Here is a 15,165-nt window from a genome sequence, read left to right as displayed (position 1 = left end):
TGATGCCAATTCACGTAGTGCAAACCCATTTTAGAGCTTAGTTCTGCCATGGCTGCTTTTATTGCAGTAGTTCTCCTGTTCCTTTTTGATGATGGCCCCTTCTGCATACTGGTTGACTTAATGAAGGCTTGTAAATAATCCTGGTAAATAATCCTTCTGTCTGCTGTACTACACCTCCTCCACACTTTGAATAGCATGGTCATACTTTGGTGGAGATGCTTTGGCATTTCTCTGTATGATGGTATCAGACAGTGCTACAGACCACTGTAAAAAAATTGTTCCAAGCTGAATACTATCTTTTAGAGTATTTCTATTTTTATCAAGCCAGCTTCAGTACACCAATGTATAATTGCTGTCATTCAGGAGGCAGGAACCCCCCTGGGCCCACAGGATTGCACACTTTGCATTCTGCTAGAAAGGTGGCACTTTTTAATGGAGGATTTCACTTAAAATGACAGAAAAATCTGCATGAATGCTGGGTGTTTACTGATAAATGGGAAAGTTGTATGGATTACCATATATTAAGTAGTACAGGAGCTGCAGGTCAGAGCCTCTGTGTATGCACCGTATCTGACAGAAGAGGTTCCTTGTTAACATTAATTCCCAAAATGCAAAATAGCAGCCATAAATCATACTAGGACTTTGTCAAGTTTTATTGGGAAGCCTTTGCAATGTCAGTGGAATACACTGCACTGCTTCCTGCTCCATGTTGGGTTGTTGAACACTATATAAGGGAGCCAGGCCTTTTATGGCAGCAAGAATTTCAGGAAATGCACCCATCTGGGTTTTCTTTGCTTGCTATTCCTCGTTTTCTTCCAAATACAAACTGGACTTTGTTTCTTTTGGCAACAGGCTTCATGCTAGCTTCCCAAGAGGAACAATAACAAGTTTGCTGCTTGAGTAGTGTTTGCTTTAAAAACACTGAAATTGGCAGGGGAGGATGATAAGGGAGAGAAGATGGAGTAAGTACAGGTGCCTATCTAATTTTACAGTTAGTGACTTCTGCTTGATGAGGTTGTTGATTCCAAGTTGCCAGTGGAAGGAAGAGTGATTTCAGTGGGACAGAGCAGTGACATCTGTTGACAAAAACTTTCAAACAGCCAGCCCAGTTTTATTCTGGTTGTGTCACCTGAGCATTTTTCAGAGGACATATTGACCTCTCCACAGCCAAGCAAAGCCTGCTGGTAATAGGCTTGCTTTTCTTGCTTACTTTTCACACAGTTTTTAGAAGCACCCCTTGGAATCTATAAAACAGAGGTTTGCAGGCATTGCTTTAGTAGCAGATGCAGCTAAGCATTTGTTGTTTCCATGAAGCTGGGAGGTGTCTGGCACAGGGTCCCAGCATCCCAGCTCCCTTGGCTTTCTGGGAACCAAGCTTCACCATGAGCAGAGCCCTAGTAATACCTCAGAATCATTTGGTCTGTGTTGACACATACAGGGCAACCCCAGGAAGGAAGAAATGCCACAAGCTTGCTTGCCACAAGCAGGTTCTTCTTACAGTATGAATGTTGCAGTATAAGGAGAGATTCTCCAGTGGGTTACACTGCGAAACATCCAGCTAATGGTTTAAGTCTGAACTGTTGGCTTCCTCTGGTCTCTGCAGGAGGAGAGTAAGCTAAAGTAATTTCCCCCTTTTTAGCAGTTCTGCTGGTGTCATCAAATATGTTTTCCTTCATTCAGGCAAAGCACATTGCCTCTTCAAGTCTGTACTCCACCACCTCCTCCTTCTCCAAAGGTTCTGTTTTTCTGTATTATCTGTATGAATTTCTGACATCCAGCCTCTGGTCCTAGGTTACCTTCACCATACAGTCTTGTCCTGGAGCAGGGGCAGAGCCAGACTTAGAGATGAAAGAGTCTGGATCCATAACATGCTCAGTCTTCCCAAAAGCACATGAAATATGGACAAGGCTGGGGTGATACTGGCACATTTGCCACGAGCATAGGCTGAGCCCACAGCACCATCTGCATCACAGCTAGATACTGCAGTCCGCTCTGAAGATAACCTAAACTCACTTTTGTGTCATAATCTATTTGATGTTATAACCTATTTGATGTTAAGTGAGCAAAAACACCCAGAGAGGAGGCTCATAATGGGACAGCTGTGGATGAAAGCAGCTGCGACTGCTACCTGGCTTTTTTCCAGGCACAGTGGAAAGCAAAAATAAGGAGAATAAGGATGTTAGGGAATGACTTAGATCAGGGACAGACATAATACCACAGTCTTTGTCTGTTGCAGGAAGATTGAAGTTCTGTGTTGCTAAGAGAAAATATGTTTCTCAAGAATATATTATAGTAATTTTTATTTCTTTTTCATCGTACAAGTAATACCACAGAGTTCTCCTAGATCCCCTGACAGTGCTTTGTTCTCCCACAGTTTAGTAACAACTATCAGTGAATACATATGGACCAGTGGCTAGACAACTCAGAGAGCAAGAACAGAAGTCAGTACTTCCAATATCTTTATGTACAAGCTTCTGTTGCCAGATCACAGCTTCAGTTCCAGACATCTTTCCTTCTCGACTTCCTTCCTGCGTGTTTCAGGAGCAGGAGGCCACCCCAGTTTTGCGAGAAGGGATGTAGATTTGCAGGTGGATCCCATTTTCTTCAGCTTCGTGGTGCAGTAGGCTGGAAATTCTGCATCAGTTTTAAAATTACTTTCTTTAATCATGTGTTTCATTGAACACAATAGGAAAATACAACTAGTTATGAACCTATGTATCTACTTTGTGATAAAATTTCTTATATTTTAGTCTCCATGAGCGGGCCTATTTTCAGTGCCAGGCTCAAGTTTTTATTGCTCAAGTTGTTAAGGCTCTGAGGAAGCAGAAAAACATTTCAGATAGAGAGCCACTGGAGCATGGGTTAAATGGATTATTGTCTTTAAATTTATATTGCCCAAACTCGTATTGAAGTGTCATTGTGAATCATTATGTGTTGCCAAAGACTGGTTCTCCATTTGGGAGGTAACGTGAATTTACCCACTGAACAAGAAGATTTTCATCACTCCTATAGTTCCCAACCTGCTGAACACAGATTCTTATTACATTTGGTTGGTTTGGTTGATCTTATTATAAATATGAACTAAAGTCTTTGTGCGGTTATGAACTAGATGCCATTGTATTAATGCATTTTCCTTATCCTAGGAAGTCTGAAGCCTGTATTGCATTCCACAGACTCTCTCAGGCAAAGTCATCATCAGCCTGTGTAATATCTCCAATGAAGTGAAAGCCATTATAAAATAATGGGACTTTAAACATGCCAGTCTGGCTGGGCTCTTACACTGCAGCGACCAGCTCATATTTCTCATATTACTAAATTTAGGACTGAGACCTCAGAAGCGTTTTAGTTAAGTGGGGCTCAAGCACAGGGACTCAAGCAGAAGGAACTCATCCCCAATTTCCAATAGCAGGAGCACGAAGCCTCTGCCTTCCCTTAGCCTTCTTCTCCAATTACTCATTCCTAGTGTCACGTACTCATTGCTAGGAAAAAAAAAAGCAGCACAAAAATGAGCAATCTGATATGACAAGCAATGCTAGCTGTACAGGTTCACCAAAATGAAGCACAGAGTGTCCTAGCCAATTTTTCTCTTAGGGAAGAGCATGTTCCCAAGGCATGTCCAGCATTTATCCCTGTGAAACTTACTCTAAGCTATGCAGAGACACAGCTTGCTTCCTCTGAATTGCACCCATTTAAACGTCCCCACCAGTAAGGGAGGTCTTGCAAGGGGTTGAAATGGGGAAGGCCTCACCATGCTACAGCTTTGCCCTGGACTGTGAGGTGCTGAGCTTTATCGTGTGGTTAATGGAAAACATTTAATTGTTTCAGGCTCGTCGTTCCCAATAAGGGCTATTCGTCGCTAGACCAGAGCCCAGATGAAAAGCCCCTGGTAGCCCTGGATACGGACAGGTACGCAAAGTGCAAAGTAGATGATGTGTACATTACCAGTGCAAGCAAGTTTTCATGTCAAAGTACAGGTCTGAAGCTAAATGCTGCTGAAACACTTCTTGCAGGCCACTCCAAACCTTTCTTTCTGTGCCCTTTGTCATGTGCCATAGCTGGTCTGTGTGTGTAAAGAAGTAGGAAGAACCATGACTAAAGAGCACTCATGGAAAGGTCTGAGGGCCACAAGTGAAAGTTGCTCCTCAGGTGCCCTTGATATAAATTCTCCATGCCTCAAGGAAAGCCTAATGGCATGAGAAAGTAGAGCTAATGAGGGAATGTGGATCTTCTAACTGTTTCCTTCTTTGCTATATCGTCTGCAGTGATGATGACTTTGACATGTCCAGATATTCCTCCTCGGGATACTCATCAGCTGAGGTGAGTTATACTCTCTCCTGGCATCCTTGACATGAATGCTAATAGTAGAGCAGCCAGAAATGTCTTTGTGCATCCAGAAATTCCTCCATAACAAATTTACCAGCAGTGTAGACTCTGTGAGTTTCGATGGGGCCATGGCAGAAACTGTGTCATGTTTCTTTCTTCCCTGGTGATCCATTTGGATTCTTCCCCACACTGCTGTGGCATAGAGATCTGCCTGTCAGATGTTTTCACAGCTACCTTTGGCTTCACTCAAGCTTTTCCCAGTTCTGCTTAGTCCTGCAGCGTTGGCCCATATGGTGCAAAAGCATCAACTTGTCTGTCACACGAGCTCAGCAATCATACACTTGCCAAGGACACAAGTAAAGGATCTGAGGGTGTGCTGTGATTTCCAGTTCTTGGGGTGGTCAGGGTCACCTGGTACATGTTTACTCGGAACAGGCAGAAATTCCAAGGAGGCTTTCCAGCTACAAACTCTTGCCCTTTCAAAGAGAAAAGGCCAGAAGCTCAGGCTTGCTAATCCCTCTGCATAGTTTCTGAAGATGATCCCAAGCTGTCTCATGAATGAGTTGCTCAGCCTCTGGCTACTTCTTCTGCGGCTTCTGATTTTACACACAGGGTACCAAGCACCCTTCTGTACACAACCTGCTGGGAGCACTTCCCCCTTGTATCCCCTCCCTGGGCAAAATATGCCTTAAACACAGAGAAACAGCCAAGAGCAAAGACCAGATCAAATTATGTGGGACATTTCTGGGCCCTGGTCAAGTGTTGTTCACCCAGATCTGAAATGAGGGCTTGTCTCCATGGAAGAATTATTCCAGAATAAAATGATGTGTTGATTTGTTACTGTGGAATATTTCACTCTAAATATCACTGTTCTGGAAGAAGCTAGAACAGAAGGCAGCCCTCACCTGTGGTTGAAAACTGGGACTTTTTCACTGGTGGGGTAGCTGCTGTGGATGAGGAAATATTCCAGAATAAGAAACTTCCATCATCTTCCACCGTCAGACTTAATGCGTCTCAAGTATTTGACTGTTTGTCTCTTTGTCTGTAGCAGATCAACCAAGACTTGAACATCCAGCTGCTAAAGGATGGGTACCGATTAGATGAGATCCCAGATGATGAGGACCTCGACCTAATCCCCCCAAAATCAGTCAACCCTACCTGCATGTGTTGCCAAGCCACCTCCTCCACCGCCTGTCACATCCAGTAGTGAGGCCGGCAGGCTGTGATCAGTGCTTTCCACTATAACTGTAAAACTTAACAGCCATTGCTTCCTCCTATGGTAGGACGTGCACCTCTTTGTGTTCATGGAGCCAGGAGAAACCAAAAAATTCATTTTATGATTGGCTGATAAGTTATTTTAAACTACAAAAAAAAAAAAAAGAAAAAGAAAACTACTCAAAGTGCCAGGCGGTGCCTGGCAGAACTGACTGGTCTGGAGAGCAAATGCAGAGGGGTTCAGAGATACCTCCTTGGTTCTTGTAGGCACTGGGGATGTTTTGTAGTGTCTGTTCTAGAATAAGGAGGTTCAAATGGGGCTGCAGGTCATCCTGCCCACTGAAACCAATCCATCTGTGAGATCAGGGGTGAGTGCTGGGGGGTTTTACCAGTGAGAGGAGGTCAGTTCTTAATTCATTCACTAAGCTATTTTCATTTGCATAACCAAAATGATACTATAACACAGTATGGGAATGACACAGGAATGGGAACAGAGCAGGGTATCCTCTCTTATGGCAAGGCTAGCCAGGACTAGCATGACACAAATCATTCACTTGAGAAGAGGACAAATAGGTGGCATTTCACTGTAAGTACTTGCCAGAGCTGTCACGTCACATACCCAATGCAATCTAACCTTAGCTCCACATTAAATTATTGCTGAACACATCAGATTTGATCTGCAATGCATCCATGCTCTTTGGGGATTTGGTCTTTGCTCAGGAATACCACACTCCTGAGTTCAGTCCAGTCACGTATACTGACTTCAGGCTATACTTAATTCCTGTGAGACCCATCTGCTTCCAAAATCTTAAATTTTGTTCAATTAGGAAAAAAATGAGTCCTGCACAAGACAGAACTAGAGCTGTGCAGTCTGAAGGTCAGTGCCAGAAAAGCTAGCTGAAGAAAGCACATTTCTCAGTGCACAACCATTGATATTCTCTTGACACTGCATCTCTTGGTACCTGTGGGAGAGATTTGTTAAGGCTGAAGGCATCTATGTGGTCGTGTCAGACTTTAGAGAAGTTTTCAGCAACAACTTTAGTCAAAAAAAGAAAAAAACCAAACAAATCATGAAAGGAAACTACTGTTTATCCCATCTCTGCCTGCTTGTGAACCACTCTCAGTCTGTGCTACAGCTGTCCCATGTTGGGAACAATTGTGTTTATTTGGTGCTGGGTGGTCAGGAAACCTGGAGTCACATTAGGTTACTGGACTGAGTTGCCAGTTTACCAGCAGATTGTTTTTAAAACAAAAGTATGTCTGGAATTAGAAATTGTGTCCTCTCCCTTGCTGGCCTTACACTACTGGCTTCAGCATATGTGGGGCTCAGCAAGGGATGGGCTGGCATTTTCCTCAGTGTTGAAATCTTTCGCCACAGAGAGGATTGTTTTTTGCCACCAACAGGACTGTGTGTGTTTTCCTGCCCTACCAGGAGGAAGGACCTTGGGTCATTGCTTCCTTTGGAGCCTGAGGAAGGGAAAAAGCAATTCTGAGCTTTCCATCAGTAATCCTGAGTAGCAAGGCAGAGCCTGAGCTCTGCCTTGAGAGGCAGATCCTCCATCTGAAATCTGCATGAGGTGAGCTGAGTCTTTAAGAAGTCCTCTACAAGATTAGCTTTATTTAACATCCTGGGGCTTCACTCTGTGTGGTACAAAACACCATACCATCTACAGTATGAGGAGAAGAGCAGGCACATGAGATTCCTGGGCTTTATTATTCACTAGCTGGTACAGGCAACTATTAAGGCTATGTTTGCCCCCTCCCTAAAACAGCTGCTGCTACCCTGGCTCCAGGCCACAGGAGGAGGACTGAGTGATGCTGTTTACTGAGCATCACTGCACCCTTGAGCAGAAGTGCCAGTTAACTTGCAAGCTCCTCTAAGAAGAGTGTTCCTTGAGTGAATTCGTCAGCCTTTCTCACCAGCTGGAAATGCTGAGGGGGGAGTGTTTCCAAAATGTTTATAAAGAAGCACAGAATCACAGAATCACAGAATCCTAGGGGTTGGAAGGGACCTCGAAAGATCATCTAGTCCAACCCCCCCTGCCAGAGCAGAGCCACCTAGAGTACATCACATAGGAACGTGTCCAGACGGGTTTTGAATGTCTCCAGTGAAGGAGACTCCACAACCTCCCTGGGCAGCCTGTTCCAGGGCTCTGTCACCCTTACAGTAAAAAAATTTTTTCGAATATTCAACTGCACAAAGCATCAGGTCTTCAGTTCTTTGCTTCTTCCTTTGTATGCCTGCTTTCCTCTCCAGTGCTACCTTAGGTTGAAGTTAATAAGTAGTATGGAAGTGGGGGAAGAGCTCTAACAATGATGTGTAGAGAGAAAAACTAAAGGGGAAAAAACCATTCCTTAACAATTGTTTCTTTTATTTAATGGGGAATGTAGTCAAAATAAATCCCATAGGACGTGACTAAGTCTCTGAAATCTTCACTCTTCCAAAGAGGGACTTTGCAGTTCAGCATTGGTACCATACAACATCTTCATCACATTTATCCACCTGGGTCAGTCTCTGTGCCTTTCCAGCTGGGCTGCACATGCTCAGCCTTTACCACAGCCCTTGCTCAGGAGCTTGGAGCATACTGTGTGCCTGATGAAGCTACGAGCCATTGGTTTTCATGGGTCAACCATGGAGGACTTCAGGCTCTACAGGTCTCTGTCATGCTGCCATCATGTTCAGTCTAGGACAGAATGAAGCTTGTTGACACTGTATCTCCCAGGGTTAACACCCCCCCTCTAAAGACCAGACCCTCCCTGATAATCACTGCCCCGTGGCACCAGGATCCAGTCTCTTTATTGCCCCTATTGCCAGTTTTTGCCTGCCATGTGCCCTGAGGCATTCCTCAACCTGGCAATTCTGGCAACTTCCCTGAACCCTTTGCATTGTTTGACGTGCATCTGCTGCTAGCACAACCCTTGAAGGAGGGAGGGAAATGAATTTGTTAAATGCAGTGCTTCTGCCAAATACAGACTGAAGCACAAGCCAACTATTTTTCCCTGCACACAGAAGGCATTGGTTGCACGAATAGCTGGTTTGGCATGACAGTACAGGACCATAAAATGGCAATTTTTTGGCTTCTCCTCTCTATGCTTTGTGTTCATATATTTTATTAGGGGAGTAAAGTAGAAAGGGTGGGGAAAAGTAGTTACCTGTGTAGGGTTGTTATCAGGAAGGTTGAATGGATTAAGGCAATGCACATGTGGCTGTCTCAGAAAACTGAGCAGTAACCCCTCTGAACTGCAGCCCCTTAATCAGGTTATGACCGTGGGCCATGTTTGTTGGCTTGTTACAGAATATGGTGGACAGCCTGTCAATATGTATTATCTGGAGACCAGGCTGGCTGTCCTTGTCTGGTCTCATGTTCAGACCTTTGCTTCAGCTGGAAAGTTTTCCTTGTGCCCTCACTGGATGTTGTGCTGTCCTGACTTCTTGGGAAGGTGTATATAGATATGTGGCTGCTCTGGCACTGCTGTCCTTAGACCCATCTCTGCCACCATGGCCTGGAAAAGGCAAAAGCCAAGAGTGCAGGCCCTGACTCTCTGTCACTGTACTACTATAGAGCCCTAAAAATCTGCTCAGCTGCTGGGAACTCTCCTAAATGGGGAATGCATGAAAGAAAACAAATTGTTCCTTGTTCCAGTCTTTACACCAAACCAGATGGTCTTCTCAGGCCCCATTTTCAGTCCAAAGTTTAACAGAATACCAAGAGGAGGAGCATGAAAGACTGCATCACTGTCCATCTAAAGTACAATGCAAACAGGATTTAGGGATATTATTGCAGATTGCTGCCATAGGCAATTCATGCCTCATAAAGGCTGACTGACTTTTTGTTAGGATTTTATGTCATTTTAGTCACCAAATTCCTAAGCTTAAGCAAGTCATTTCCTTTTATCAGACATTGATCTTGTCCTTTAATGTAAGCTTGCTTTGAACTCCAGGGTCTCAGCACTCAACTCTGTCTCTCCAGTCTGCAGATTCCTCATTTTCAGATATCTGTGTGAGCAGAAACATCCTTCTAGAGTTGAGGAAGGTCCATAGATAGCATGGTCTAGTCTGCTTTTCTGGTGGCTGTAAGTAAACTCTGGCTGAAAAGAGGGTGATGTACATGTGACCATCCCAAAGGCTCGTTTGATGTCTTATCAGACATATCTTGAATCAAGCCCTTGGAAGAACCACTGGATTATATCTGACATTGCTGAATGTCTTCCCCCAACATGTACACTTGGCCACTGGCTCTGCCATGCAGCTCTGACTGTCTTGCCTGCAGATGTCTTGTGACTGCAAAAGTCCAAGCCTGCTGCTTTGAAAGGGCTTTGAAAGGGATTTCAGTTTGCTCCCCTGGACAGGATGGATTCAGCTGTTTCTGGTTTGTCTTTCCAGCTCCTTTCCAAAGGAGGCATCCACTCTGCTCAGCTGGCACATTTACTTCCAATCCTGAGCAGAATCCTTTCCTCTCCATGCAGTGTTTGTCCTGGGGGTGGCCTGCAACCTGTACAATGGCATGCAGGAGGCTTGAAAAGCCTCACGGTGCCCTGTGTGTGACTCAACAGAAACATGAAGATGCTCTTGAAGAAAGGAAGGACCCAGCTGGGCACCAGATGGTGTGACAGGAAAACAAGCAGCAACTAGAAAGGTTGCCAAGTGCAGTCTTGGCCTAGGGCAGATCCCAGTTGTTCAAGTTAATCTATCTCAGAGCAGTGCTGATACCAGCTGGTACCAAAGCTCTCTTTCAGAGACACACACCAGAAACACCATGTCCCCAGGCTGCCACCACAGCCAGATACTACTGTGGAGAGTCTGCTGGACTGCTAGAGCACAGAAATGAGATCCGGGGTCCCTTGCTGCTGTTGGCACGTGTTACACATCTGCTCTATCCTCAAGCAAGTCACATCCCCTCTTGATGTGTCCGTTTCCTTCTGCAGTGCAGGGGAGAAAGCTGCCTTCCCACCATGCTGCCACTACCCTGCTTGGATATTGCCAAGTGTGTGATGGGCACCATCGATAGGATAGCTCTGTAAAGCTAAGGTGCAAAAAGCATGTAATAGAAATTTTGCTCCTATTTGCAAAGTACTACTCTGCTTTTCCTCTGTATACCAGCTTCTGACGTTGCTTGCATGTGCTGGAAAGCTTGCAAGGTGGAGGATAGTGAAGAGAGAAAACAGCTTTGGGGATAGATGCTTGGCAAGGCTGTGTTTCTCAGCTATTTGGCAGCTGGCTGTCACACAACCAGCTCCTCATGTGCATGCTGCCACAGGGAAGATTTAGCAGCCCAACAGCACCATCCCCTGCTAGTAGAATTAAGGAACTTAGGAGTGAAACTGGGATGGCTAGTGCTGATGAGATGAAAGAGAGCACTGGAGACCTCATTTTGGCATATTGGCAGTTTTGTGCTCTTACTTTTAGGATCCATGTTATGACTGAGGGTGTAAATTTCCAGGTTTGCCTGGACTCTTCCTTTACGTTTCCATACTCCCTTCAATCTCATATGGGCTATGGCTACTCTCTCCTAGAATGAGGTAGGCTTTGTTACCTGGCTGCTGCTTGGCTCAGCAAGCACAGGCTGTATGTTCAAAAGAAATATCTGCACAGATCAGTAGTGCCACAGGACAAGCTGGGACAGGTTGAGCCTAAGGCATGGGAAGGTCTTCATTTTAAGGTGCTTTTCACCTCTAGGAGAACACTGTTCTTGTTGCTTCTTTCAAAGCTTTTCTGGGAGAGGGATTGCTCCAAACCTTGAACTGCATCTCATCAGACCAACCCACCTCTCTTAGAGAGCCACACATGCCCTGAAGCAGAAGGGCCAGCAACTTTCCTGTAGGGAAAGAGCTTGTGACTTGGGATTAGGCACAGAAGATTAATGCAAGTTTCTCACAGGGCTGGCATCCGCGTTTCTACTCCCTGTATTATGCTTAAAAAAACTTACAGCTAAATTCCCTCATTTGCCCCTCTTGACATTAGTGGCAATCCCAGGATCCCAGCAGCTAAATGCTGCCTGGCTGAGCACTGCTCTGACAGTTTGCTGTGGAGGCAAAGGTTGGGGATTAGTTGCAGTGATGTAGACCAGAGCACTGTCGCCCAGGCAGTAAGCCATGTCACAGAGCATCACTGACATTGGCAGGACAGGTTGCAGCTTTCCCTGGTGGCTGTAGAAAGCAGCTCTTCCCATTGCTTCCCAGACCCATTTGCTACTGCTGGTGGCTCTTAGCCTTTCCATTTCTCTAAAAAGGTATTTGCTCCTGGAAGGAGCCTCTTGCTGGTTGTGCCCGACCTGTGGAGCTATTTCCATAGCAACAAATGGTGTTGGAAGCAGTGGGATTGCATTAAGGAGTGCAAAGTACAAAAGAAGCATAATTAAAATGTGGCCATGTCAGGCATGTCACTGGAAACGAGCACAGTAGGCACCAGAAAAAGAAAAGGCCACCAAAAGGCTGTGCTGAGGTAAGTCCTGTCACCTGCTGAGATGCTTACCCTCCTGGAGCAGCATCCGTCCCCTGGTTGCCCATCCAGCTGCCCCAGGTGAGCTCACAGGAAAGCACTGCTTTCCACCCAGGATGCTTTCTTTCTTCTGCACACACACAAAAAAAAATCTCTACTCTGTTTCCCTTTGTTCCTTCCTTGACCCTGCATGATTTGGCATGTATGAAGTTTGTTGAGAGATGCTTTACAGACCCATGGAGAGAGCTGGGAAGCTTTAGCAAGCTCCCTTCACAAAAGCCCTTCTGGTATTTATCACCTTCATCTCCATCCACAGATTTCTTTGCTCAGTTTCTTTGCATGGAAAAGCAGTCATAGCAGCTGTGTTCAGCTTGTTGCTGCCTGAGTCCTGAGACAAATGCAAGGCAAAAGTCAGACCAGCAGGAGATGCAGCAACCAGGGTGGTGAGTGAACCAGAGGGCAGGCTGTGATTTCTCTTCACCTGCCCAAAGGCTGTGGGGCTGAGGGCTCACCAGGCTAGTGTAAAACCTTGGTGTGATCCAGCAAGTGGAGCTGGCTGCCTTCACCCTCCCAAGCTCTGCACTGCAGAAGGTCTGGGATGCAAACACTCAGTCCCAGGCCTGCTGGCCCATGGACTCCTGGTACAGGATGGAGACCTGCAGTAGAGGCATGGGTGGGATGCCTGTTGGCTGTTTGCAGGGCTCTGAACAGCCCTGAGTCCTGCAGGGAGAAAGACTCTTGCAGAAGGTGAAGTCTTTGCAGGGGAGAAGACGCAGAACTTTTATTTCACTCTTTTTTCACATTTTTAGCCATTTTTACTCCTGCCACAGAGCTTATTTAACCTTGTTAAACAAAATGAGCCACCAGTAAATTGCTTTTAGGTCTGAAATCAGGTGCCACTTGCATGCAGAGCTGGTTGTGCCAAACATGGAGCTTCCAGACCTTGTTGTACATCCCGTAGCTGAGTCACCCTGTGCCCTGCACAGGGACAAGGGCACTAGAGCCAGTGCTGACCACCATTCCAGACAGCCACAGCTTCCCAAACTGAAGAAGAATCAGGCCAGAAAGTGAGGGAAGGAACAGCAGTGGTAGAAGAATAGCTAGTTGTCACAGGTAATCTTTGGTATCCATGTCCAGTGGTTAGTCCTAGAGTCGCAAACCTTGTTATATTGCACCTGTCCTTCCACTCCTCTTTTATCAGAGCAGCCATCATATTTCCTCCCCTGGCCCCATGCACTAGTGATGAGCACCAGAGGCAGTTGCACCAAAGTGACTCTCAACCCAGTTCTGCATCCCCCTCTCCCACCCGAATCCAAGGCAGCCAGAACAGTTCTTGGCCATCACAATTCTAGTAATTCCACTTGTGTCCTCCTCACACACTCCAGCAGGGCAGTACAGGAGGCTCTGACCATGTCCCAAGAAGCTTCTTTGCCCCCTGGCAGCACCTTGCAGACGTGCACCTTACTGGGAATGAACTGGGTCAATGCTGGTGAGATCTGGTGCTGCCCATCTTGCATAGGTGGCAGCTGATGGGGATCCATTGGGGGAAGCTGGCAGGAAGTGGCTACGGTCCCTTTGTTTTTTTTTTTTTTTTCTTTTTTTTTTTTTTTTTTGTGAGGGAGAAGGGGATATCTTTGGCATTATAATTATTGTCAACCTTCCAGTGGCCAAGTTCTGGACTGCATTAATAATTGGAGTTAATTGGTTGTCCAGGCAGGTATGGAGCTTCACAGTCTACCTTAATAGCAAATGCCATGGCTGCATGCAGAGCCTGGATGTAGGCTGGGTTTCTCCCAAGCTGGCAAAGTGCTTTCAGCAGGCTCCAGATACACATTTCTGGCAGACAGGGAAACAGCACTCCTCCAAGTCTGGATCATATCTACACTTCCATCTTGTGTCCTTAGCTTGGAAAAAACTCAACCCAACCAAATGCTTTCCAGGTCTCCTTTCTCCATGTGAAGGGTGGGTGGGAGGCATTTGATGGTCACCAAAAGTGAGATACTTTTTGGATGTATTTAATGGAAACATATTTCAGGAGGAGAGACCTCCCAACCTTTGCATTAATCTCAGAGCAAGAGATGAATTTCAAGCTGTCCTTGCATATAGTGAAACATAGCTGAAACAGCCAAATGCAAAGTAGAATTAAATGTAGGGTTTGAGCTGAATAACCTTTTAATTAGGAAGATAAATTTGTTGTAGCTTGACCTTAGTCTGTGTTAGGAACCTGCTAATCATTTGACATGCAGAGTGTATTAATGCTGCACTTAACTTGGCCATTGGTTTTATTATCTGGTGTTGGGAGTTTTTTCACTCCTGGAAGCATCAATCTGCATCTTGTATGGTTCTTCTTTCTTTTTTTCCCATTTAGAACATGTAGCACACTGTTGTACTTCTGTTCCTGTCCACGTAGAGTATTGCCTTAAACAGATCAGTTGTGTTGTGGTTTGTTTCAGGTTTTCTTTTTTCTACCATCAGTTTTATGCATTAATTTATTTTAAAATGTGTTTGTTGTTTTGGGTTGGTTTTTTGTTGTTGTTGTTTTTGTTTTGTTTTATTTTTTCAAAAACATGAAACGTGTATAATATTTTATTTTTTAACATTTCCATTGCAGTATTTATCATTGTTACTGGTTGTGTGTAGTGTAACAAAATTAATGATATTAAAAAGCATACATATGAAAAACAGCCTGCCAGCCTTTTCTCATTGAAGCCAGCTGGGGTTAGAGGGTATGACCAGCAGCATCCCCAGCAACCACAGACACCCCAGCCCTCATGCTGGGGTCAGTGCCATCCTGCTTGGGTGCAGTAGAAGCAGCTAGCTGGTGTGGACCTTGGGCCATAAGGCACAGGTAAACCCACCAGGGCCAGCCCAGCCCCCAGCCAGCGTTTAGGAAACACCAACTCTCAGGCTGGACTCAGCCCCTGCATCTGGGCTGCAACGGAAGAGCTGCATCTGTATGGCACTGATGGGTGAAATAACCTTTTCTCCAGCTCCAAGGCAGCTGTTTCTGCCCCTCAAAGCCATTGGCATGAGACCCAAGCACTGAATTGAAAGTTCAGTGGTAGCCCCTGGAAAACCCCAGAAGAGGGGACATCCTTCGCTCATGCTGGTACAGGTCCAGTGCATGATTTTAGCCCCTGACCACCCAAGAAGCTTGAACTCTGCCTCTCCAGATACAAGCTGATTTT

The 15,165-nt window shown here is 45.4% G+C and overlaps 1 protein-coding gene across 3 annotated transcripts in view; it reads left to right on the top strand.

The window, feature by feature from the left end:
- The window catches only part of FAM219A (family with sequence similarity 219 member A), an 89,934-nt gene extending 82,429 nt beyond the window's left edge, over window positions 1-7,505 (top strand). For 2 of the 3 annotated variants that reach the window (XM_030468037.1, XM_030468040.1), the window contains exons 4-6: window positions 3,826-3,906; window positions 4,263-4,317; window positions 5,372-7,505. In XM_030468037.1, coding sequence (XP_030323897.1) covers window positions 3,826-3,906; window positions 4,263-4,317; window positions 5,372-5,530 — 295 coding nt within the window. In that variant the 3' untranslated portion in view covers window positions 5,531-7,505. The remainder of the gene's footprint in view (window positions 1-3,825; window positions 3,907-4,262; window positions 4,318-5,371) is intronic. The other variant, XM_030468038.1, reaches the window with a different exon arrangement.
- Window positions 7,506-15,165: the final 7,660 nt, after the last annotated feature.

This window comes from Calypte anna, chromosome Z, assembly GCF_003957555.1.
Source record: "Calypte anna isolate BGI_N300 chromosome Z, bCalAnn1_v1.p, whole genome shotgun sequence".
NCBI lineage: Eukaryota > Metazoa > Chordata > Aves > Apodiformes > Trochilidae > Calypte > Calypte anna.
This window is presented reverse-complemented; position numbering and strand designations above follow the sequence as displayed.